The 27,617-nt window shown below is 38.5% G+C and overlaps 1 protein-coding gene across 2 annotated transcripts; it reads right to left on the minus strand.

Annotated features, from left to right (window-relative positions):
• Positions 1-122: 122 nt before the first annotated feature.
• On the minus strand, positions 123-27,589 carry LOC121405831 (galactosylceramide sulfotransferase-like). 2 transcript variants are annotated; one of them, XM_041596796.1, is made up of 4 exons: positions 27,238-27,589; positions 8,783-8,965; positions 3,774-4,372; positions 123-2,183 (listed from the first exon to the last, which is right to left on the minus strand). In XM_041596796.1, the coding sequence occupies exons 2-4, from the start codon at positions 8,938-8,940 to the stop codon at positions 1,390-1,392; spliced, it is 1,551 nt and encodes a 516-aa protein (XP_041452730.1). In that variant the 5' UTR covers positions 8,941-8,965; positions 27,238-27,589; the 3' UTR covers positions 123-1,389. The 2 variants fall into 2 exon arrangements, with proteins under 2 accessions (XP_041452730.1, XP_041452731.1); XM_041596797.1 differs by lacking the exon at positions 27,238-27,589 and adding an exon at positions 20,828-21,125.
• Between the last annotated feature and the right edge of the window lie 28 nt (positions 27,590-27,617).

Genomic DNA, 27,617 nt, shown 5'->3' on the forward strand with positions numbered 1-27,617 from the left:
ATTTCTGCGAAACATGATAAATGAACGCATCCGCAATAAATTGAAATACGAATCAATGATAAACGAAACACTCAATTGAATTGACAACATCGATTTTCAGATAGAAAAAAAAATAATGAGAAATAATTTTATTCATTCATTTCATTCATTGCAAAATTTGGAAAGCATTTACTGATTTGATAATCAAGCTCCTTCTGAAAACTGCATTCCAAGGAAAATATGGAATAAATTAAAACAGTTGTACATAAGACGGTATACGGCATATTGACTTAGTTAAACATTCACAATGTGTTTAAACATAATTATCTGGGGCTCGTTGCGGAAAGAGTTGTGTTTAAACGTAAGCCAAGAAATCAATCGCACGTCCCAAATGCGCGCTGTTGATAGGTTGAAAATCAAGTTGCGCATGATTTTTAGAGTTGCGATTGATTGCAACTCTTTCTGCAACGGGCCCCTGATCTAATGCAGCAAAGGAGAAACAGGACGGCACAATGGAGATAGAAGGGACCACCAAAAATAAAGATCGTGATAATTATTTTAAGGGAACAAAGCAGGGGCGTCTGAGGGGCATCAACCACCTGCACTATACAAGAAAAATTGGGTACAATTTTAACTAGCATGAGGGTAAGTATATGCCCAACCAATTTGGGGCAGTATCATACCCAATGCGGGAAGCATATTATCCAGTAAGGTTAAAAAATAAGCAGTAGTTACTGTAGAATTGGCAAAATGTTCATCCCACTAGATAAATTTAAAAAATGCCCAATGTTGGTTGAAGACATTATTACCCTCAGGGAGCATTTTTTGCCCAATATTTTTAGAAAGTGTCGCCTCACTATTTTATCAATAAACTGATAAACCTGAACAAAATCGTAGGAAAATCATCTGCTTCGATTTCATAATAACCCCCCCCCCATCGCACACACACTTTTGGCCCTTTTGAAAGTCCCCTTTCTAAACCGTTTCACAGCCCCTTCAAAGAAGATATTTTAAAACAATATTAAGGTGGGTCTGTAGAAGAAACTCGCTCACAGTGATCGGGAAAATTATAATCAATTTGAATTGATTCAGTTGTGCTCAGATTCACTTTGCAGTGAATCTTATTGTATTCTGATACAATGTATCTTGCTAATGATTCACTTGCTCATATTACCTCAACTTTTCCATAAACATCACACTATAGAACTCTTGTTAGAAACCCCATGACCTTCGTTGCACTACCCAACGAGAGTTGTAGGAAACTAGTAGCAAAGGATTATGAGATGAGGGTCGTTTATGCAGAGTAAGCAAATGTACTGTCCAATTATGGTTTACTGAAGTACGGCATTTTTCAATCAATCAATCAATCAGGTAGAGAAAAGAAACAATAAGCTTTAAAATCATTTTGTTTTAATTTCCCTTTCGGAAACTATTTATATGCTTTGTTCTAAGATGTGATAAGAACTCCTTGGATGTCATTGCAAGTCGCCTACACGTACTGTTTCTCATTTGACTTTGTTTAACCACGTATTCCGCTAGACCAGTATATTTCATCGAACCTCGCGAGATCTCGCGAATACTCGTCCCGTCCATGCACTGATCTTTCACCTTGTCGCACATGTCTTTTAATTCGGCCACCTCCGCCTCCATTTTCGTCTTTCCATACGCGTCAATCTTCTCCCATAGAGTTCTATTAAAGTGCGTATAAAGATTCACATCTCCTCTATTCCACCAATCCAGACGCTTTACTACATATTCCGCTGCTCTCTCGTCGTCAATAGACTGCGCTGCTGAATGTGGGTCCAGCGAAACTTTAATCTTGTTATGTACGTGTACAAGACTGCGCATATCCCAACAGAACAGATTCTTCAGCAGAATCAACGACTCGAAGAAGTATTCCATGATTAGGACCAAATGGAATTTCGAGTCCAGGAACTGGATGTAGTCCTGGACCAGCTTAGGGTTCTCGCTGAAACTACGCTCCATCCCGAGGTCAAAGAGCATCGGGTCCCGTCCATTGTGACGTTTGTATTTAACAGATCCGTATTTTTTGTAGAAGAATTCCGGATTGAGTGAGTACTGTTCCAGCGTAGCCATGTAAGTGTTCTCCATTACGAAGTAAGAATACATGCTCCGGAACTGATCGGCGGATTTCCGGATAATCGTGATGTATTTGGTATCCGGCGGCATCACATTTTTTATACCTGCCAGACAGAAAAGTAAACAGATTGGAGTCAAGGGCAATCAATAATAAAGTAGTTTGTATAAAGTGAGAGAGTCTATCTAAATCATCAAAATAGCGCATGCATACACATCAATCAACCGCGAGCGTAACGATGAAAGTGTAATCAAGCAATTCAATAAAGCGACAAATCACCAGAAATTATTTACGGAACAGTGATGGCCTTCCGATGACAGAGTAAATATGCAACACACCACAAATTATCGGATTATTTATTTATAAACATTATTTACGAAACGATTGACAGTTATCTTTTCTCCGTAGGCCTGGGGAGCGTTTCATCAACATTTTTGTCCCGACAAGTTGTCAGTTCTGACAACTTTCCCTGATTGTGATTGGCTGACAGGTACTGTTACTATGGTAATTGTCGGATAAAATCCTTTCATGAAACGCTCCCTAGATTGTAGAATCACAAAACACGATTAATGAATCCATTAAAGGCATTAATTATTGATCTACATAATTGTATTGATCAAATTTGAATCAATTTGTTTTGTTTTTCTATTGATTTTGACATAATATTCAGAAGATAATATAATAATAAAATAGGGTATTTATATTGCGCACATATCCACCTTGTTAGGTGCTCAAGGCGCTCCTATATTACCCGGCTAAGCTAGGCGTTCATAGCTTCTTCAGGAATTACTTCCTACCGGTACCCATTTACCTCACCTGGGTTGAGTGCTGCACACTGTGGATTAGTTTCTTGCTGAGGGAAATTACGCCATGCCTGGGATTCGAACCCACGACCCTCTGTTTCAAAGTCCGAAGACAAATCCACTGGGCCACAACGCTCTACATTTACCTCCCTTTTTCTTTCATTTTCTTTTTTGTTTCGTTTTGGTCATGGAGCTTTTAGGGTCCATGAGCGTCCATGATCCAAAGCTGGCTATCTGCACGCCCTATGCCAGGGCTCAAAGCCTCAAACCATGAACGCTCATGGTAAGTGAAAAGATGATCCCAACGAATTCTCTCGATTTTTCAGTTTTCCCAGTGGCCTTCGTAATTATTTACCACATTGTATGACTCACACACCAGACATGGCAAATATTGTCTGGCTTTGTGATGACCTTGTATTGCGTCAGTTTAGAGTATTTTGAAAACATCCCTTTATATAGTATTTAGAGAGTTTAAAGGCGACCGCACACCTTACGATTAGTCTGCGACTCGATTTTGGAATATACGTACATGTAGTAGAATTTGATGCCAATATTGAAACTTGGAATATCTTACTGTGTAATGTTCGAAATCATCTTACGAATAGTTATATTCAAATCTGTGACTATGCTATCATCCTTCTTAGAATAAAAGCAAATTTAATATCTAGTCGTAATGACGTCATATAGCAGTCGTACGATTGGCTAAGATTTGAAACTAATTTGGCCTCTACTCCAAAATAAAGGATTGCAATCATTCAAAATGGTTGTATTAGTATTCTTTCAATTTATTTTAACCTTAAATAAAAGCATATGTTTGTTACTCCTTGTATGAGGGGGCCCAGGTTCTGAAAGGAAATGTATTCATACAAACACAAAAAATAGACACGACTTACTCTCATAAAAGAATCTCTGATGGTTGGCCATGATGTTGAATGATTTTCCCTGACGTACTGGCAAGATACTGTTTGGTTCAAACTCGCGCACTGATTGGATGTAAACACCACGTGACGGGAGTGCAAAGGTCAACCTCCTCTCATCCCCATAACGGTATATAATATTCTGTAGCGTCGAGCTACCTGTTTTATGAGTCTTTACATAAACTATATTTGACTGGGGCTTGCACGTTCTTTGGTCATCTGTCGAGTAATCTGTTCGCTTTTCCTCAACCATTCTAGCACCAAAAGAATCGTCTCTGATAGATATCATGTTTACCCGGCTACGATCCGTGTTAGATTCGTACACCGGTTTGAAGGCGATTTTAGACTTGCTCCTGTCCTTGGGATATATCCGACGAACGGCCGGAGCCGGATGCCCGAACGGATGTGAGAAAACCGGGTAGGAGGATTCGTCGTCGCCCGCGTTGTCACCGCTAACCGAAGATTCTCTGTCGTCTTCGCCCGCGTCATAGATGACGTCATTCTTAGTATTGGACTCGTCGAGGCGATTTTTGGAGCGATGGATAATCGGCTGAGGGTGAAGATGGTCTAGCCACCTGTAGAAGAAGAATAAGGACAATGTCTGGTATGAAACCTACAAAGTTGAGTGTTCAGGTATCGGGTACAAATAACCGAGGGGAAAAGGTGGATAATGATGTTAGGGGGTTTCGCGCATCGACGTACGGAGAAGGGTTGAAGAACGCAGAAAAAAGTGTTGAAAATGTATGTCAAACAACAAAGAACAGCTGGGAGGTCTTTGTCGAAAATTGCCGAACCGGAACAGCAGTTTCGTCCTAAGTTTCGGGGCTAACGAAAAAATGCAAATAGGTGATTTTTCCCAGAGTGAGTGACAAAACTGCTGTTTTTAATTCCCCAACTTAAGAGAAAGACTTCTTCGTTTCTTCTTTGTCATGAAGGACAATTGACAATTTTCTCTATTCTTAAATCCTCTGGACGTCTCGAAGCAAAACTCCGAAATGAATCTTTGTGCCGTGGCCCCCACCACAGGCGACCACCCGCTATCATTTTTATTTCAAAATGTGAGAAAAAAACGAGGAAGGAAATTGGAAAGAGAAGGACGAATAACATGAAAAAGGAGGTCGGGATCGTACATAACTTTATTATTACCCAACTAATAAAACAAGAAAAGAATGATGTCACCTTGAAATCACCTTGCCCCCCTCCCCATATCAAAATGTCCATGAGCCGCCCCTGATCACGCGTATCCGCTCCCTATAGTGTCAGCTTTAATCCGGCTTAACCCGGTAGCCACCCGGACGCAAAACTGTATCAAGGAATGGACTAAATATACACTTCCAGGTAACCTGTATGATTTAATAGCTTAACTATGTCTCGACTTCATCTGCAGAACCAGAATAGAATTTAAGCCTGACATATAGAACAAATTTGATCTGCTGGGAATTAAAAGTGCTTGGTTGAAGTAAGTTGATGGAGAAGGGGAGGAGAATAATGATAAGTTCAAGTAGAAGTAGCAGCAGCAGCAGCAGTATAGTACATGGAGAAGTAACAGGTAAATGTGAAGAAGAAGAAGCATAAGTAGTAGTAGAAGTAGTAGTAGTAGTAATAGTAGAAGTAGCAGTAGTAGTAGTAATATAACTAGTATTAATACCAACTGTGGTAGAAGAAGTAGTAGTAGTAGTAGTAGAAGAAGTAGTAGAAGTAGTAGTAGTAGTAGTTGTAGTAGTATTCAGTGGCGGATCCAGAGGGGGGCGCCCCGGGCGCGCCCCCCCCCCTATTTTCGCCGGATTTTTTTTTTTTTTGGATGGTTACTGGATTGGTACAATGTAGTCAATTTCAAGGGCTAGATCTAGTCAAAACTATATTTTAACTTACGCTCATGGCCTTTGTGTTCGCACAAATGCACTTCTGTCATATTGTATTGCAATATGTAAATTCCGGAATTCCAGGGCGCGCAAGTCGATTGGTTGGAAAGTTGCACCACTTGTAATCGGGAGTTGCAGTGCAGTGACCAGTGTGAAGATGTTGGATTGGATATCATTTTTTCCAGAAATTTTGTGTTTTTTGTAACATGCGTTTGTCCGTCTTTATGGCAAATACATGTAAATTGTAAGTAACAGATCGCGAGAGAAAGTGTCAACGATGCGAATGATAATGTCTATCCCGAGATTATTCTTCACTCAAAGATGAAGCCCTATATCGGGCGCCACGTGCGCAGCATTATCATTCTGCCTTGGTCATGTACGTTTTCACTGAAATGTATAGGTCAGACATATTTGTATTTAATGTAAACTAACTTTTACACTTTCTGGTAGATTCAGAGGCATATTATCCAGGGCGCCCCAACTAAGTTTCGCCGAAGCAATCATTCCAACGAATTATCAAGGAGCAAAATTGTATTAATGATGAGAATCCCCTTAAGAAGCATTATATTACTTTCAGGTTGTGCAGAATGACTGGATTATTGAAGATGATTTGAAAATAATACAAGGGAAAAGGTTGATTACCAGAAGATGATGTCGTTTTTTCTGTAGTTTGTAACAATTTACTGTGCATTTTGTGGAAAAAAGAACCAAATTTTATGCATGTTGCCATACGACTAAACAATTCTCGTTTGAAACACACAATGTAAATACACAAATGACAATAAACAGAATGGATTATTCGGAACTTATCGATTACAAGTCTCAGTTTCGTATCATTTAAATTTGACGTTTCAATCACACGATGCAAGCAAGTGAAGAGCCTTTGCCAAATGTATGTTTTGAATGACCGCTTATACGGTGTGTGACTGGAAACCAGCTCCTAAATGAGTCAGTATGTGTCTTTTATTCATGAAGTTACAGTGATTTAAGTGTGCATTTTTCTTCTAAAGGTGCTCTCAAAATACGACTTTTGGACATGATTTTTTGAAAAAGTCCTTGCCGTGGGAGGGGGTATCCCCCTCCCACACCCTCCCCCGCTCGGTCGCTTCGCTCCCTCGCCGCTGGCGCCCCCCCTATTTCAAAATCCTGGATCCGCCCCTGGTATTAGTAGTAGTAGTAGTTGTAGTAGTAGTAGTATTAGTAGTAGTAGTTGTAGTAGTAGTAGAAGTAGTAGTAGTTGTAGTAGTAGTAGTAGCAGTAGTAGTATAGTAGTAGTAGTAGTAGTATTAGTTGTAGTAGTAGTAGTAGTAGTTGTAGTAGTAGTAGTAGTTGTTGTTGTAGTAGTAGCAGTAGTAGTAGTATAGTAGTAGTAGTAGTAGTAGTAGTAGTAGTATTAGTTGTAGTAGTAGTAGTAGTAGTAGTAGTTGTAGTAGTAGTAGTAGTAGTTGTAGTAGTAGTAGCTAGTAGTAGTAGTAGTTGTAGTAGTAGTAGTAGTTGTAGTAGTAGTAGTAGTAGTTGTAGTAGTAGTAGCTAGTAGTAGTAGTAGTTGTAGTAGTAGTAGTAGTAGTTGTAGTAGTAGTAGTAGTAGTTGTAGTAGTAGTAGTAGTAGTATAGTAGTAGTAGTAGTTGTTGTAGTAGTAGTAGTAGTAGCTGTTGTAGTAGTAGTAGTTGTTGTTGTTGTTGTTGTTGTAGTAACATTGGATTTCCCGGCGAAATTCACGCGATTTTCATTTGAATCCATATTTTTGGCATTTAAATTTAACATAGGTCGGATTTGCCGTGCAAATTGTCATTTAGTATATTTTTTCCTTAAGATTTAGGATGTCTGTCGAAGGTTTGTGTGTTCTTTTAATCTAGAAACGAGCCAGTTAGCATTCAAAATGTCAGTGATTATCGAAGCGTCACATCGAGCTTTTAGATTAGAGATTGGAATTCTTTTTTTTTGGGAAGGGATCATTCAAGCTAAGAATGCAGGAGAATAAATGCTAGAAGTGTTTACAAATTTAAGAATGTGCCGAAAATGCCTGTTTGACGTTGTGATCTACTATGTTATTTCACCTATTCGTTTGCAAGAACCAAGTATATGGGTCTATTCAGAATTTTAGCTCAGAATAAGGGGAGTAATAAATGCACATTCTGCACAGACATGTCGATAGCATATTGAGTCAGAAAATTTGGTCACATCTGCGTTACCCTCAACTGCCCCCTCCGTTGTACAAACCACAGTCTCATGAATCACAAATATATAAATAGATAGATCATTTTTTTCCTTTCATTTTATGTGGTGATGGATTAAATAACATTAGATAAATTCTTAAGTTGAGCATTATAATTGAGAAACCGAGCATTAATCACACATTGTATAAGAATTCATACAAAAGGAAAAACCAAAACAAAAATGAAATAAAGATGAAGAAAAAAAAGAAGAACACTCTCTAAAATAGATGAAGAGATAATAAAAATTAAAGGAAAGAAATCGATGAGCACTGCAAAAAACGGCTAAAGGCAAATTATAATGCACATTGTGCCAATTTGATTGAGCACTTTAAACGAAATTAAATGATAAAATCATGCCGTCGCGAGAACCGAAAGCCGATTTGTGCTAAATAGAATGACCAATACTCTTCCGGGTAACCTATGTGATTTAATAGCTTATCTATGTCTCGACTACATCTGCAGAACCAGAATAGAATTCAAGCCTGACATATATAACAAATTTTATCTGCTGCTTATGGGAATTAAAGGTGCTTGGTTGAAGTAAGTTGATGGAGAAGGGGAGGAGGAGAATAATGATTAGAAGTTCAAGTAGAAGTAGCAGCAGTAGCAGCAGTATAGTACATGCAGAAGAAAAGGGTAAATGAGAAGAAGAAAAGGCAGAAGAAGAATAAAAAGTAGTATCAGCAGTGGTAGTAGGAGTAGTAGTAGTAGTAGTTGTTGTTGTAATAGTAATAGCATACATGGTATAAGTAGTAGTAGAACTAGGAGCAGTAGTAGTAGTAGAACTAGGAGCAGTAGTAGTAGTAGTAGTAGTAGTAGTAGTAGTAGTAGTAGTAGTAGTAGTAGTAGTAGTAGTAGTAGTAGTAGTAGTAGTAGTAGTAGTAGTAGTTTTTCTTTCATTCTTACCCATCGGCGTTGAATTCTCGCCGAGTCCACGGGCCGTCACGTGACCCAAAGCTAGCGTGCTGATTGGATGACAGAAGAAGAAGGACGTAGATGCAAAGTCCGATAGAAGCGGAGAGAGCTAGGATCTTCCCGCTGGTCAACTTACGGAGATACCTCATTCTGACGAAGGGCAATTATCTTCACCTATACAAGAATTCAACAAACAGACAATATTGTTTTTGTTAACTGAAATTAGATAAATGTTGTTAAAGGACAAGTCCATCCCAACAAAAAAGTTGATTTGAATAAAATCTGAAAAAGCCAACAAGCATAACACTGAAAATTTCATCAAAATCGGATGTAAATAAAGTTATGACATTTTTAATTTTGGCTTAATTTCACAAAACAGTTATATGCACATCTTGGTCGGTATGCAAATGAGGAGACTGATGACGTCATCCACTCACTATTTCTTTGATTTTGATGAAATTTTAAGTGTTATGTTCGTTTGATTTTTCTCGATATATTCAAATTAACGTTTTTTTTCTGGGACGGACTTGAACTTGAAGTATTGGCAAAAGACATTGAAAGTAAAACGGCGTTGATGTGAGATGAAAAAAAAACGTGTAAAAAGTCTTTTGGAGAAACATAGAACTATGTGTACTGTGCGATAATACAAGGCTGATACGCACAATATTCACAAGGAGCATACGATTAAAAAAATGCATTCAAGTTGATCGTGTTAAATCATTATGCACGATAACACGAATAAGGTGATGTCGTGGTAAATGAAATAATACACTATCACGCCATTGCTGATGTAAAAGCGTGTATAGTTTGCGCTATATCCCCGTTTGCAAGCAATCGTCAGATAAGTCGGATAGCCGAGTATCCGACTAATGTATAACCGGGATCGTGACATGATTCATAGAGTTCATTTTCAAACGTTTAATCCACTTCTGCTAATAATTCAGCGAAAGGCCGTTCATTCCTCTAATCAATGAGGAATTAGTAACCGTAGTCTGGAATATAGTTCCGTACAAAGGATCCCGTTTCATACAGACCTTTTAAGGCCAATCAGCCAATCAGAATGAAGGATTTCAGTAGCTTTTAACTGTTATTGAAAATTTGTCATTATAACACGTTTTGTGAAAATGGCACCAGTGATAAGAAATGCACAATAAATAATCAAAGAGTCCTTGTTCAAACTTCGAGACTCCTGACATAAGAGGAAATCCGAATCAAGAATCAAGTCAATAATAAAGATACTTCACACGATCACCGGATAGATTACATACCGGTTTCCTTCCTATATATCCGGATCGAGTAGCTGATGATATAACAGGATGAGAAGCAAGGTGTCATATTGAGGGTCAGTCATTCACCTTCGTCATATACATTGACAAGTCTTTGCCACAATTGCCAAAATCAAATAGTAGAATCAAATTACGGTTTTCACTCATCTTCAATTCAATTCGTTTTATTCAATGATTTAAAATCAATACACATCAATTTATTTAAAATCAATGTTATTCACCGTTGGTTGTTTTTATAATATGTTATTTCTATTACGGTATTTCTATTTTGGTTTCCATGTAGCCTTCTCTTTTCTCCTGGCTGCTATTATTTCAAGCTTTCAGCTTACGATAGCTGGCCTCTGCATTTAAATTGACTTATTATTGTTTACATGAATTATGTCTATATCTACTTAACTACTACAATTGTCACCTTTGTAATTTGATTATTATGTGTGTTTGATGTTATATCATTGTTATTAATTTGCAATTTTGATTTATTAATAAATGCAGAAATACCTGTTAAAAAATGTTGGTTATCTGAATCAGGCCTGCCTGCTGTTTTTTTTCTCGAATGTATATGTGGCAATTAATGTAAAGGTTATGAAGGAATCTGCAAGATAAGAGAGGAATCAATGCTCTTGTGAGATAAGTAAGGTTTTAGGGTGTAGTGAGGGCACCAGCAACGGCAAGCGTTTAATTTATTGGAAAATAAGTACATAGTTCATCATTTATAATTATAATAGTATAATTGCTGGAAAGAACAGTGTCACAAAGTGTGTTCACAGTGTTTATAGTGTGTTTATAGTGGTAACAGTGTGTTCACAGCGTCCACAGTGTGTCCTCAATGCGTACACAGTGTGTTCATTGTGTGTTTATAGTGGTAACAGTGTGTTTACAGCGTCCACGGTGTGTCCTCAATGCGTACACAGTGTGTTCATTGTGTGTTTATAGTGGTAACAGTGTGTTCACAGCGTCCACAGTGTGTCCTCAATGCGTACACAGTGTGTTCATTGTGTGTTTATAGTGGTAACAGTGTGTTCACAGCGTCCACAGTGTGTCCTCAATGCGTACACAGTGTGTTCATTGTGTGTTTATAGTGGTAACAGTGTGTTCACAGCGTCCACAGTGTGTCCTCAATGCGTACACAGTGTGTTCATAGCGTCCTTGGTGTGTCCTCAATGCGTACACAGTGTGTTCATTGTGTGTTTATAGTGGTAACAGTGTGTTCACAGCGTCCACAGTGTGTCCTCAATGCGTACACAGTGTGTTCATTTTGTGTTTATAGTGGTAACAGTGTGTTCACAGCGTCCACAGTGTGTCCTCAATGCGTACACAGTGTGTTCATTGTGTGTTTATAGTGGTAACAGTGTGTTCACAGCGTCCACAGTGTGTCCTCAATGCGTACACAGTGTGTTCATAGCGTCCTTGGTGTGTCCTCAATGCGTACACAGTGTGTTCATTGTGTGTTTATAGTGGTAACAGTGTGTTCACAGCGTCCACAGTGTGTCCTCAATGCGTACACAGTGTGTTCATAGCGTCCTTGGTGTGTCCTCAATGCGTACACAGTGTGTTCATTGTGTGTTTATAGTGGTAACAGTGTGTTCACAGCGTCCACAGTGTGTCCTCAATGCGTACACAGTGTGTTCATTTTGTGTTTATAGTGGTAACAGTGTGTTCACAGCGTCCACAGTGTGTCCTCAATGCGTACACAGTGTGTTCATTGTGTGTTTATAGTGGTAACAGTGTGTTCACAGCGTCCACAGTGTGTCCTCAATGCGTACACAGTGTGTTCATAGCGTCCTTGGTGTGTCCTCAATGCGTACACAGTGTGTTCATTGTGTGTTTATAGTGGTAACAGTGTGTTCACAGCGTCCACAGTGTGTCCTCAATGCGTACACAGTGTGTATATTATGTGTTTATAGTGTTAACAGTGTGTTCACAGCGTCCACAGTGTGTCCTCAATGCGTACACAGTGTGTTTATTGTGTGTTTATAGTGGTAACAGTGTGTTCACAGCGTCCACAGTGTGTCCTCAATGCGTACACAGTGTGTTCATAGCGTCCTTGGTGTGTCCTCAATGCGTACACAGTGTGTTCATTGTGTGTTTATAGTGTTAACAGTGTGTTCACAGCGTCCACAGTGTGTCCTCAATGCGTACACAGTGTGTTCATTGTGTGTTTATAGTGGTAACAGTGTGTTCACAGCGTCCACGGTGTGTCCTCAATGCGTACACAGTGTGTTTATTGTGTGTTTATAGTGGTAACAGTGTGTTCACAGCGTCCTTGGTGTGTCATCAATGCGTACACAGTGTGTTCATAGCGTCCACAGTGTGTCCTCAATGCGTACACAGTGTGTTAATAGCGCGCTCAACGTGCGTCCACAGTGTGTTCACAGTGCGTTCATACTGTGTTTACAGTGTGTTCACAGTACGTTCATACTGTGTCAACAATGTGTTCACAGTGCGTTCACAGTGTATTCACAGTGTGGAATATTGGAAAATGTTCACTTTAGCCACATGTTACAATCATAATCACCTATTGAGATTACAATGTCTTCATGATCGGTTTTTTAAAAGGTCCGTATGACATTAATTTTTCTGTTTTACCCCTCATTTTTCACATTCATGTAGACCAGATGGTAATATGCTAATTCAAAGGCGGCGGAAGCGGGGGGATGGGGGGACGTGTCCCCCCTAAATTTTAGGACGGGGGACGGTCCCCCCCCCCCTTTTTTTTTTGGCTTGTCAATTTTTTTCCTGCGTCCCCCCTAAATTCACGTGGACCCCCCCCCCCCTGAAACGTGTGTTGTCCCCTAAAATTTAGGTTGATGACCTTTTTTTGGGGGGGGGCTTGTCCAAATTTTTACCTGTCTCCATCCCAAAATTTCAGGTGGACTCCCCCTAAATTCTTTGGCTTCCGCCGCCATTGCAATTCATCTATTGCCACAAATCGTCCACTCATCGCATGGTCGAACTTTATTTAGTCTAATGCCATTCCGTCCATCAACATTTCCTCTAAAAACTATTTAGTCCAATCATCACTGGTCTAATCACCAATTCGTCTATTACAATTTCGTCTCATAACCATTTGGTCGAATACCCATTTCATTTTCCTTCATTAAACACTTATTCAAATTAGACTAAATGGTATATGGACTAAATGGCTATTGGACCAATTGGTTATTAGACAAAATTGTGAGTGGACAAAATGGTAATTAGACCATGTAGATAGTGGACGAACTGATGGTAGACCAAATGATAATAGACGAGTTGGCAATCGGACGAATTGGCATTAGACCAATAAATAATAAACAGACCAAATTATTGTCTCACTTTGTAGAAATAACATGATTTTAAAATTGATATAAATAAAATAAAATCAGTCACGTCCCCCTTAAAGAGGAATGAAACATTTTGGAACGTTTGGACTTGTGTGGAAACAGAAAAAAATCAAGGAATAAGAACCAAAAAATGACAAAAATCAGACATTAATGAAAAATTATGAGCATTTGAACATTGCGATCACTATGAGACGAAAATGTGTGATGTCACATGTGAGCAACTTCCCTACTACTTTTGCATATATTTCATCAATCACATGTATTGATCAGTAGATCATTTATTCTTTCTATAAGAGGGCATGTACAGCTTTTCAAATAATGTATTATGAATAAAGGGTTTGTGTCACCAGAAGAAAGAGCAAAAAGAGACATTTGGGGGTACTTTATATTCCATTAAAGGGAAAGCTGTTATCACACATCATTGTCGCATTGTCAATTGGAGGATCTCCATAGCAATAGTGATCGCAATATTCAATTGCTCATAACTTTGTCACTATTTGTCATATTTGTCTGATTTTTCACACGCTTTCGTTGACCTCTAACTACGTTTTTTTTCTGTTTCCACACAAACTCTCTTGTTCCAAAAGTTTTGTTTTCCTTTAACAAAGTCATCTTCACTTGACATGATCAATATGCATGCCATGATTTTCTTCGTTTATGAATTTGCGCTTGTTGATCTTTTATTTAATCTCGTTTTTCGATTCGTTTCATTTCATTCTTATTGTTGAAAATTTGCACTGTCAGGATCAGCTCATACTCAAGGCTAAAGTATACTTGATGTGAGAAGAGAAATCATGCACTTCAACTAATTTCTTTCTCTCCTTTTATCCATATTTCACAGTCCGTTTCAACCGAGATTAATGTAAATCAAAATAAACCATACGTGCGTAACAGATATCGGGGTCGGCGCAATACAAACGAAAAAGTGAGCTTGATAATTCATCAAATCATGCCAGGTATAACTTTTTTTTAGAAATCAGCATAACTGTAAAATATCATAACTTTCCAATTCAACACCCAAATTTTATAACAACATCATTACTATGATTGTCTGATTTTTCTCCGTATTTCATTCAAGTCAACCTATTGTAGCTATGGACCTGGCCTTTAATCAAACAAATTCGAGCCCAACAATCGACCGCTCAGGTTGCACAAAACCATGAAAATGGATGAATGAATACCAATAGTTATTGTTTGTATTGATCAGGCGATAATCACATTTCAGCTGACACGCTGTCAGATAGAATATTGAATACAGTAAAGCGTGTAATATTGTGAATACACGCATTTCGCGAATGTCTCCCAGGGATTCTTAAAGGGATGGTCCAGGCTGAAAGTTTAAAATTTTAAAATTTAGCAATATTTTGTGAGAACAGACGTCATTAATATTCATTAGGTGGGCTGATGATGTCACATCTCCACTTGTTCTTATATATTTTATTATATAAAATTAGGTTTCTTCAAATTTTTTCCTCCAAGAACTAGGTAAATTGGATTGAAAACTGATATAGTGCATTAGATATTTATTGCTGCAACTTATTTCTTTATAAGGGTGACATATTATTCACACAAGTTTGAATTAATGAAAAATTATGATTTTATGTAATAACATAAGAAAACGGAAAGTGGAGATGTGACATCATCAGCCAGAATATTTATGATGACTGTTTTCACAAAGTATTGCTGAACTTTAAACTTCAATAACTTTATTATTTGTCATCCGATTTTGATGAAATTTTCAGCATTTTGCTCAGTAAATTCTACTCTATGTATTAAGGTATAAATATTTTCAGCCCGGACCATCTCTTTAAATGCTATTTATGGAAAACTAGATTTCCCGCTTGAGCTTATGAATATGGGCCAACGTGAAACGTTAAAGGGAATAGTTCACCCTGACATGTTTTTTTTAAATGCCGGGAAAAGATACAAAATCGGTGAAGGTTGGAGGAAAATCCATCAAAGATTCAGAGTTATTAGAATTTGGAATTTCAGTTTGTGACGTAATATACGAGCGCTACCATATACCACCGGAATGCATACTTTGCACATAATCGAAGCCCCCCCCCCCCCCCCGTAACCCGTTTGAGATCTCGGCCTTCGACTGAACCGTCGCGTCGAAAATTGGCACGCACGCTGCCCGTGACCTAATCAGCAAAGATGTATAGTTATTTCTACCATGATAACTAATCTTGGTTATTAATGTATGCGAAAACATATATTTTTGGCTTCAACTCTTAAAGAGAAAAATGTAGGATTTTTTTCAGCAGAAACCCCTTGTGATGTTCTCAACATATATATTTTGAAAAAAGAAAACATCACGATATCATTTTCCTAATTCTTACAAAAGTTTAAAAACAAATGCACACACGTATATATACTACCATATTTCAAATACTTAACATTGAAGAATAATGTGTCCATTATTCACCTTGCAACAAATTCAGAATGTCTACATTTTTGCTCTGTATATGTTTTCTTTGAATGTTTTTTTTTTGCTGTCTCTAGTTTAGTTTCCTCCAAAATTAATGATAACAACCTATTTTCCGCTACTCTTTCATACAATGCTATGCCCTGGAATGAAAAAAAAATCCACAGTAAAATCTATGAAGCATTTTTCTTTTTACTTAAATGGTCATAATATAGTTCTCATCAAAAGTTCGAATGTTTTTCACATAATTCCCGACTATCAGTACAGCACACGGGCCATTAGTGGCCACCCCCCCCCCCCCCTCCCCGATGATTAAAGCTACATAAAGAAAAAACTAACGAAAACAAATAATAAATAATACATAACATCAGAATATGTAAATCTAGTGCGTAGCAATGAAAAATTGTCAATTACTACTGATTAATTGCCAAACAAAACGAAACAAAAAAGGAAAATTAAGAGCCTGGAGAGGGGGAATTACTTCGTAAATGGCCTCCTGAGAGGATAGTCTCCCTTTAACATTAGTCAAACCATGAACCTAGCATGGATCCACGGTCAAACCATGCAGGGAGTTGGGAGTAGAACTCTCTTTGGTCAAACAAAGCAAGACAATGGTGTTATGGGAAGTGGGCCGGGTCATTCAGAGCAAGGAGCTTCTAACACAGAGGAATCAGAGCGCAAGAATATAATCTCTGTCTCCCACGGGGCGCATTGCAGTCTGTGAGAGACATGCAATCAAACTCTATAAAAATCATACATATCTTGATTCTCAACCAATGAAATACGTGCATTTCGCTTGCTTTTACGCTTGATTCGTTTGACTTGTGTTTAATCGCAACTATTTATGCAACCGACCCCCTGAAGATTGGAATGTCACATAATATGATGCTCTGCGAGCATGATGGACATGGGCGGAAATCCCAGGGAGGGGGGAGGGGGGGGGACACAATATCACATGTCCCCCTACTATTTTTAAGCTTTTAGGATGGAGAAAAATACATCATTCAAAGTCGAAATAATCCATCATAATAATAATATTCCGCATTTATATAGCGCTTAACACAGCGGGTCTCTAATATATATTACCCCGGTCATCGGATTCTTGCATGCCTGCATACAATGTATGCACTTTTCCACTCCCTGGGGAGCATTCCAACCAGAGTTCCAAGACTCAATTGCTAGGCATACTACATTGGCTTTCGCATCCTACCGGGTACCCATTTAACGCCTGGGTGGACAATTGACAATAATTATGGATTAATTACCCCAGACCACGTTGGGATTCGAACACACGACCCTCTGTTTACAAGGGGAGAGCCAGAACCACTACACCACGGCTCCTCTACATGTATTTCAAATGACCGTACATTTGGGGTGAAAACCTTTGTTTGTTTGTTTTTTGTTTTTTTTTTGCTTGTCAATTTATAATGACCTTACATTTATAATAGGTGATACCTTTTGTTTGGAGGGGGGGGGGTTGTCAAATTTTCCAGCCCCTGGTCCCCCTACTTTTGGGGACAGATTTCCGTCCATGAGCATGGTGATGGTAAGGTGTGTTTGATTTGGTTGGGGCTTTAACCGTGACTCTGACACCGAACGTGACAACTATCCGGCTGAACGCGTCCTTGACAACGACCGTATATAACAAACCTTCAATCTACCGTGTTCAATCTTGTTCTAACTACATGTGCTCGTTCTCCCAAGATATAGCAAGTCCTAGTAGCAGGCGCGCCGGAACACTTTCAGTTTTGGGGGGGCAAAATCCCGAAGGGGGCACAATATTTTTGACAGCGTGAGATACCGAAGCGATCGAGCGGGAGAGGGCGTGGGACCCCCCCCCCCCCACGGTAAGGACTTTGTGTAAAAATGGAGTTTAAAAGTTACGTTTCTATTAAAGAGAATTCAAAAATAAATTTCTTGAGAATTAAACATAGAATTCACTACGAAAGACTATATTCAGAGTTTATGAGAACCTACGCGCAAAACGATCTTATAATTCGGAATGTGGTTTTCGTGTCTGATCAATTAAATTACGTAATACGCTTATATTGACTCAAAATACCAGAAATTACATTTTTCATGCAATATCCTTTCAGAAATATTTATTTATGTACATTTGCATACACGGACGACGCGAGAGAGCACAATTATTATAAGTTTCAAGGAGTGTATTAAGCAGAAGAAGCGTAACAACAGAACCAAAATACATTCTAATCAATGTCTTTTTTAATTCAAAATGTCAAACTGTTCTGACGTGGCAGACGACGATAAGCGCTTAAATCCCCATTCTATTTAAATAATTTCTGACCTCAGCATTGGAGAGAGTCCCTGATTATCCATGCATAGGAAAACGTTTCATATTTTGTAACTGGAGGAAAAAGAAATATGACCTGCTTAATTATTGTCCAACAATTTAAAACTTTTCTGAAAATTTAAAACATCACTCGATTTATGTGTTTCCTTTGGCTGCAAGCACTTTTGGATGGCCCCTTCAAAATCTTCTTTTTTCTTTACATATTTTCTGGGGAAAATGTGACCATAACTAGGAAATGATGAATATCAAATTCCAGGAAATATTCATTTGTAAATAATCATGAACTAACAAACTACGGCAGTTTATAATGTACATTATGTAACATTATTTAGAAGAAAACAATTACATTCCAACAGCGGATGTGGTTGACGGTACACCATGTGGAGTTTTCGAAAAAAAAAAGTGGATAGAGGAAGAAGTAAAATTGATAGGAGGAAGTAAACAGTTGATAGTCGAGTAATTTTTTGTTCAAACGGGCGTAGTCTTGATAAAGACAGTAAACCAGAAAAGGTTGAAGAAGAGGCTTGATTAGTTGATAGATGAGTACTCCTGCTCTGCACTCCTTTCGCCGACTCGATCAAGCTAGCATCTTCTCATTTATCCAATAAGCAATTACTCAATCCTCTATAACTCTTTAAACTTTTCGGTTTTACAGCTATTTTCAGATTCCATATATTGCTCGAGTAACTAGCGTTCACGCGCGTTGGTGATATCTGGTCCGGGGAGCGTTTCATGAAAGGACTTGTAGGACGTTTTATCCGACAAGTCCTGTTTTATCCGACAGTTACTATGGTAACAGTGCTTCTCAACCAATCAGAATACAGAAAAGTTGTCAGATCTTACAACTTGTCGGACGAAAATATTGATGAAACACCACCCCGGTCTGAGCGTTTCTGGGCGACCTCGCGTTTGTTAGCCGACACAGCCAGCATGCAATTTTTTTAGTCTGAAATGTATTCATTATAATAGGCCCCCCATTCCACAGAACGGAGACCATTGAAAGACCACTGAAAGACTTAAAATTGGTGAGGTCTTACAGCGGTTTTGAAGATCAATGAAATTGTTCATCTCTGTGGAATGGCTCAGAAAGACCCCTCAAAGAACTCTGAAAGACTGATGGATATTTCTTGTCGTACTGGTCTTAGACTAGTCCTCTCGAGATCTTTAATTGGTCTTTCAGAGATCTTTAAGCAATAAGTGATCTTTCAGAATTATTGAGAGACTGCCGAAAGATAAATGAAAGACTATGAAGACCTTTGAAAGTTCATCGAAAGACCGCTGAAAGACTGCTGAAAGACCACTGAAAGACAATATTCCTGTAAGACCGTTGTAAGACTGTTTTGAACCGTTTCAAAAAGTTTTGGAGCCCATGAAGACCACGAAGATCACTGAAAGATTGGTCAAAACTCGTGTAAGACCTCAAAGACCATTGTAGGTTCATTGAGAGACCTCTGAAAGATCAACCAAAATTCATGGTCTTTCAAAAGTATTCCAGCGGTCTTGTTCTCTGTGGAATGGGGGTATTAAAGGTTAAACGTTATCACACTGTAATTAGATGAAAAAAGGGGCTTATCAAAGGTATGTTTCATAGAGGGACATGTTCGTCAAAAGACACAAGGCTTACTAAGATGTGTAATTGCCCCGTCAGGGGCGAAATTTTTTCATTTTTGACAAAAGATATGACAATTCTTAAGCAGAAAAGTGCCTTTATCGTTTACTTTTGTCCTTAAATAATATCATTTTTCTACTTTTAGGGGGGCACATTGGGGGGGCAAAATCTCGTTTTGCCCCCCCAAAATTTTCTTTGGGGGGGCAAGTGCCCCCCCTGCCCCCCCGCTTCCGGCACCCTTGCCCAGTAGCGTACCTAAGGAGGGGCAGACTGCTGCCCACCCCCCCCCCCCCCGGCCCGTGACGAGTCACAACCCATGCAAGGGACGTATTCCTCCCTCCCCCCCCCCCCCCCTTGACGAGTCAAAACTGGTCACTGACGAGCCACTACCGGCCCTCTCTTTCGAACACCTTTTTTGCTTGCTTGCTTGCTTGTCAAATTTTTGGGCGGACGAATTTGGCCCCCTCCCCTTTGCAAAATCCTAGCTACACCATTACTGCCAAGACCCCGTTATAATCATAACCCAGGTGGCCAGTAGGGACAAGAGGTACTTTTTATTAATTCATCCATCCATCCATCCATCCATCCATCCATCTATCTATCTATCTAAAATAAATGAATAAATAAGTAAAAACATAAATAGTATTATGTTTTTACTTATTTATTCATTTATTTACATGTATAAATATATGTTTTGCTGACTGCAAAAATGATAGTCGTCATACAATGGACGTATAATTATTCCAAAAACCGAACAAACAAACAATTATGTCGCTGTAATGTGGAATTCAACATTGCTCATGGCAAATGTTATGCACTACTGCACTTTGATAAGAGGTACGTAGACACAAGAGCGCCAGAAATGCTTCACCAAACTGTTTTTCACTGATTCCCGTAAACATCGCAAAAAAAAACTTCGCAAAAATAAAGAAGGATCGTCGTCAATAACCGTAACGCACCCTTTTGTGAGTGGCTTATATTTTATATCATTCACTGAAAATACGGCAGATGCCTATAGAATCACAGAAAAGTCAATATAAAGTCGAAATGGGAGAGGCCTTTGTGGGCATTCATCTCACCTTGCCATGTAATTGGTACTTGACGTCTTTGAAGCTCCAAACTGTCGCCATAAAACCACTTCAATATTATGCAAACCTCAAACAGTCAAACGAAATATAAAAAGTTATAAAATGGTACCGGTAGTGAGGAAAATACATTCCTGTAGAACAATACTTGTACACGCGCTCTGGATCTTTGACAGTTCAGACTCCTTGACCTCTACCCCAGATGATAGACTCACAGATGTTTTATCGATCCAGGATCATGATGTATGACATCTTGCTTCATGACCTTCGATCTTCAACCTTAATTAAAGGACAAGTCCACCCCAACCAAAAGTGGATTTGAATGAAGAGAGAAAAATCTAACAAGCATAGCACTGAAAATTTCATCGAAATCGGATGTAGAATAAGACGGTGTTATGACATTAAAAGTTTCGCTTATTTTTCACAAAATAGTTATATGTACAACTCGGCAACACGCAAATGAGAGAGTCGATGATGTCCCTCACTCACTATTTCATTTGCTTTTTATTGTTTGAGTCATACAATATTTCAATTTTTCAGATTTGACGATAAGGACCAGTTTTACTGAACCATAAAATGTTAGAACAATTGTAATTCCCCATGTTCATGGAGAAAGAAAACTTATTTCACCTTCCAATGAGGAGAAAATTAACATATTTCATATAATAAAATACAAAAGAAATATTGAGTGAGTGACATCATTAGCGCCTCATTTGCATACCGAACAGGATGTGCATATAATTGTTTTGTGAAATTTAGCAAAATGTCATAATTTTCCTATTTTACATCCGATTTTGATGAAATTTTCAGTGTTATGATTCTTGGATCTTTTTCTATTTGTTCAAATCAAATTTATGTTGGGGTGAACTTGTCCTTTAACATTTCGGTGCATGTGTGCAACGGGAAATGCGCGGATGCTGTAGAAACATTCCACTCATTTGCTTTCCTTATCTCAGTTTATAACTTTCGATGGCATTCTTGGGGTTCCGAGTCCCAACATGCCCAAGCTCCCATCTCTTGCTAAAAAAAAGTGCAATAGCGAGATTTGACGTTTTGAACCTGATAGGCAGGTTTGTTAGCAGATGGTCTGATCTCTGAGCTAGGCCAGATGCAGAAAGAGTTGCAATTATGAAATGATTAAATGAAAAATTTCATTTGCAGCGCGCATTTGGGACTTGCGATTGATTTTTTGGCTTGCGTTTTTAAAAACGCACCTCTTTCTGCAACGGGCCCATGATCGTCTTACACCAATATGACTTAACCCACTTAATTGGTTCACTAGTAGATGATCTACTTCGAAAATCCAGATTGATAAGCCCACTTGCTGTATATACTAATAGATTGTCTGAATCTCTGATCATCTAACACCATCATGGCTTAACCCACTTAACTGGTATACTAGTAGATGATCTACTTCGAAAATTCAGATTGATAAGCCCACTTGGTGTACTACCGGATGGTTTAATTTCTCATATACACCAACATGGCTAACACTCTTGGTCTACTGGCAGATGGTCCAATTTTAGATCGTCTACAAAACCAACCCGCTTGGTCTACTAGCAGACGGTTTAATTCTCATAAACACCACCATGGCTAACACACTTGGTCTACCGGCAGATGGTCCAATTTCAGATCGTCTAAAACCATCATTGCAAAACCCTTTTGGTCTACTAGCAGATATGGTCCAAGACAAACCAACTGGTCTACTATAAGGTCTGATTACCTTGCTTTCCAATCGCTTAGTCTAACCATACGTCCATGGTCCAACTTTTCATGCCCAACTGGTCTCATTTCCCCCTCGTCTTCTTATTATAGTAAACGATTTGAATAATACAAATGAAAATGTATGAATCGAAAGTTCATTTATCACAGACAAGTCACAAAATATTACACGAAATGGGAAGGTCCATATATAAGACAAAGCCTCACTAGAAATTAAACAGATTGGGAATGGGCTAAATAGCAATTCGTGCCACTTACACTGCAAAACTCCGGTGTTGATTTAACACCTGCCCGGAATCTATATATGTCTAAACCAGAGAAGTATTGAAACGACACCAGTTTGGAATCAAGCCGATGCAGTGTTAATACTAATTGGTGTTGTATAAACACCTATCTGGTGTTAGACCAAAACAAAACTGTTGTTTTAACACTTCTCTAATGTGGACATATATAGATTCCGGGCTGGTGTTAAATCAACACCAGAGTTTTTGCAGTGCACTAGGATTAGACCACGTGGGATGGGACCAATCGGATATTGGACAATGGGTCTTTTCACACGTGAATTTTGAATCATCATTGTAATGATGATTGCTATTGTAATCGTGACTGTGATTAGCGTTCGTGATTCTAATCATGTTCTAGTTTGGTTTTACACGTGCTAAATATATATCCGTCATTAGCCTTATTTTTACTGGAATCATCAATAACTTTTTTTTTACAAAGGGTTTTTTAGCGCGATTATTGCTAAAGTCTTTGACAACTTTACAGTAATTTAGTGCCTTTTCACACGTAAATCTTGAATCATCATTGAAATGATAATCGCAATTCGTCTTTAGAATCATCGGACCTTTCATATGGAAAATTCGTACCGTAATTCACCTCTCGAGTTCAATTCGTGATTATGTTCGTGATTCTACTTTGGTTTCACACGTGCTGAAATTCGTCATTAGCCTCTTTTTTTTAATGGAATCATCATTCAAATTACGATTATTTTCCCGTGTGAAAGGGCGGACTGTTATACAATTTTCTCTCAAAGTGAACTATATATTTTGGTAATCAAAGCTTTAAATTGATACAAATCTGCCTATACATTGAAGATAATAAAGAGTATTAGATTGATGACACCACCCCCCCCCCCCCCCCCGTTTTCCATTAAAAAAATGGCTAGTAAAATATTGGGACCACCAACTGTGTATACAATCCGATTTGTGCACGCAACTTTTAAAATGACTATTTACACTGGTTTGTTTAAAGTAAAAACGTCAACAGAATTCATTCAACAAAGTGTGGGGTGAACTGGGCAAACTTTCCAATATCACTGTTCCAATAAACCTTGAAAAGAGACAATAAAAGAATGACAAACAATAAAAATTGGTATTTGTGATGTCATTCCGACCCCCCCCAAAAAAAAGAATAGAATTAAGTGTGTCGATGATCATTTCACTGCAGACCTATAGGCTCAGGGGCGGATCCAGCTTTTTATAAAGGGGGGGTGGGGTGGTATGCAAGAGAGCGTAGCGACCGAGTCCAAGCGAGCGGAGCGAGCGAGGGGGGAGGGTGTGGGAGTGGGTGTCCCCCCTCCCACAGTAGGGAAAATTTTTGAAAATCTGTGTGTGAAAATGGCGTTTCTTGCATCTAAAACACCGCCGTTATTGGTATAGAGGTCGTTGCCAAATTAACCCCCATGAAAATTTGTAAAATTAAGTTGCATTTTCCTGCAATGTAAGGCCAGTTAACAACACAGATACAAAGAATTGGGGACCTTGGAATAAGCACTGTTAGCCTAATACTTTTATTATGAACAGCTTGTTACTGATAAGCTGATACCGTGTCCTCAAAATAGCTGATGGGGGGGGGGGCAAGGGACTCTGTGACATTTGTTCGCCCCCCCCCCCCCTCCCCCCAAAAAGAAATAACAATAAACGAAATAAATACATAGAAATAGAATGAAATAAAATTACAAGTTTAAAAAAAATAAGATTTTAAAAAATGGTCCCCGGATTTTTTTTGGGGGGGTTGCACCCCCCCCCCCTCTAGATCCGTTTCTGAGGCTATATATCTGACCAGTGCATTCTAGGTTTCGAAACAGAAAGAGAAAGTATCCCTGGCGTACAGATGGGGGGGGCTTGTGTTTATGCATGGGCTCCCAAAAATAATTTTCACGACCAATTGAAAAGGGGAGAACAAGAAAGAAAGGGAATGGGGAGAAATATGCTATTATTTCCTGAAATGACCTGAATATTACGTCAAACTCTGTCACAGAATTAAAATTTTTTGCATATTAAAATGTAAAAAAAAAAGTTCATTCGCACTCACTGAGCTCTTAAGAAGTTTTGCCCCATACGCCAATTGAAAAGGGGAGAACAAGAAAGAAAGGGAATGGGGAGAAATATGCTATTATTTCCTGAAATGACCAGAATATTACGTCTAAATCTGTCACAGAATTAGATTTTTTGTATTTTAAAATGTAAAAAAAAAAAATCATTCGCACTCACTGAGCTCTTAAGAAGTTTTGCCCCATACGCCATGTCTGCCCCCCCCCCCATTATTTTTTATTATTTCATTTTTTATATTTTTGGTTATTGTTCATTGCGCCACTTAAAATATAGAAAGAATTTGGTCTTTATACTGACTCCTAAATTACTTGCATTATATCCTGGCCTTAGAATAATGCAAGGTACGATAATACGCCAGTGCCGGACTGTACCAGACTGGAAGAAGAAAAAGTAAAACCCCTGCAATAGAAAAATACAATTATTCATGTTCCCCAGTACCAGAGAGAGAGGGGCTGCTTCTAAGATGGGGTTATGCAATTAAGTTAATGAACTGCACCCTATTATGGTCATTCATGTCATTATTGATTTTCAATTCTATTTCCCAAATCGATTTTGCGATAATAAAGTAGCAGCATGCACAAAAGATACAATTCACGCTTCGTCCTTTATATAAACTAAGGAATGTCATTCTTCATCTTAATTACCCTTATTGTGAACTCAGTTATATAACCTAATTCACATAACTCAATTGATATTTTCGCCCGTGTAATTCTGTCAGAAATTTTCAAAACTTTGTTTATCACGTACGTTTCTTCATGTTCCTATTGGATTTTTATCTTCGAAATAATGCTACAGGCCCATATTCATGTAGTTAAATCCCTAGAAAATTTCTTCATGCGTGCGCGCGAGCTTGGCGATCGAGCAAGAAGTTTTGGTACGTTGAGTTATCGATATTCTGCGTACGATTGCTCCTTGGAAGGAGTGAAACCCTTGATACTAAAACGCTCCTTTCACAAGAAATCGTGTGTTTTTTCCCCTTCATAAAAATTATGACTTCCGTTCTAACTTTGTTCTTAAATCTCTATCATCGGATTTGCAATCAAGTTATGGATTCCAGGAAGGGATCAACCAAGAGAGAGAAAGAGAGGGAGAGAGAGAGTGCAACGGTTGCAAAAATACAAAACGATTGCATATGTACGGTGAAAGTTCCCCCGATCCTACCGCCCAGGTAATGAAGTGATTCCAATGGAGACCCCCCCCCCCCACATTCCCCATGCACCCTTCAAAAATTATTTCAATTCTGCAGAAAAAAAAGTTTCCAGCAAATAATTTTACAACAAAGTGAGAGGAGACAAGTAATGATAGCATTCATCAATTATTTGGTATGTTCTTGTGTTGGATGAGAAAAATGGAACTTAGCATTCGAGAAGAATGGACTAAATTTCTTGGGAAAATTGCTCAAAATTCCATGGAGATATTACATAGAAACGGTGGCACAGATCGCTTAGACGTCATGGCTACATGCGGATTTTCATTATGACGTAGATGGTATTGAATTGGCATTGAACGCCCTAAAAAAAACTTTTCAGTTATGTTTGCTGATCTTCTCAAATGGATAATTATCCCGTTCTATTGAAAGCAGAGAGTGTGAGAAAAAAAGGAGTTTCGGGATGCAGGTTATATCAATAGAAAAGTCGAGAAATTAAGAAGAAAGGGTTGTAAGGAATATTATTAACGGATACGGAATAATGAATTATATTTGGAATGGCGCAAGAATGACAATGGTCCTTGTCTAGTATTGCGCTTGGACGTGTAACACGAAATGTAACTGAAACCTTGGCTTTCCTCATAGCAAGCAGTCAATATTCACATAATTGCCTCTCATCACGTTAATGCTATAATTAGGACCAATCTTCCAAACAAAAATATACGCCCGATTATACACTTACAACAGTTAATGCCAATTATAAACTAATAACTCCATTGTTTATGTAACGAAGAACAATTGACAGGGATAGGATATGCCTATGAAATAATAATGCCTACTTATGTTATACCGAAATTATTCATACTGCATGTGCTGATTTATTGTGCATCTTTTTAGGACATTCCGTATCATTTACTGTTAAAATTACTAAATTCGTTCGCGTTTACATCATTAATCATTAATCCCCTCCTTCTTAGATTTTGGAAAATTATTGTTTTATATATATCATACGACAGAACCCCGCGATGCATCCCCCCCCCCCTCCCCGTCCATGCATAAACACATGTGCGTATATATAGGGGCGTATAGCGCCAAACGTTCTAAAATAGTTACGGCGTTATATTATCTTTCATTTTCTAGTGCATTAAGTTATATCATCACAAATAAACACGATCGAAATGAATGAATGACCTACTTACCTAATTCATAGCTTGCCGTTGTCTTGTAAAATTAGTTCTCGTGCTGACATCAGCATCATCTCTCAATTTACTTCCACTTTGTTAACAGAGTAAAACGTTTAGTTCTATATAAATTTTAAGGTAAACTCGACTGTAGGACACATTTTGAGTGCAACATATCTACAATCCGATGGAACTTGGTAACCGAGAACAATAATCACATTATACCTAGTTCCCATAACCCGCTCCCGCAGACAAAAAAAAACACAACCAGTCGGATGCGCGCGGAGTCACACTGTGGATGATAATAATAGCCACCAGATTTCGAGAAACTGGTAGTTATTATCCAACGTAAAGTAGCACGGTACCCTCTTTTTATTCCTCTTCGCACACAATGCAAA

This window comes from Lytechinus variegatus, chromosome 19, assembly GCF_018143015.1.
Source record: "Lytechinus variegatus isolate NC3 chromosome 19, Lvar_3.0, whole genome shotgun sequence".
NCBI classification, from domain to species: Eukaryota; Metazoa; Echinodermata; class Echinoidea; order Temnopleuroida; family Toxopneustidae; genus Lytechinus; species Lytechinus variegatus.

Coding starts and splice junctions, on each gene's coding strand:
- LOC121405831 (XM_041596796.1), bottom strand. CDS start 8,940: ATGAGGTATCTCCGTAAGTTGACCAGCGGGAAGATCCTAGCTCTCTCC. Junction 4,373..8,782: donor CGAGAATTCAACGCCGATGG/GTAAGAATGAAA, acceptor CTTCTTCTACAG/GTGGCTAGACCATCTTCACC. Junction 2,184..3,773: donor TCAGAGATTCTTTTATGAGA/GTAAGTCGTGTC, acceptor TCTGTCTGGCAG/GTATAAAAAATGTGATGCCG.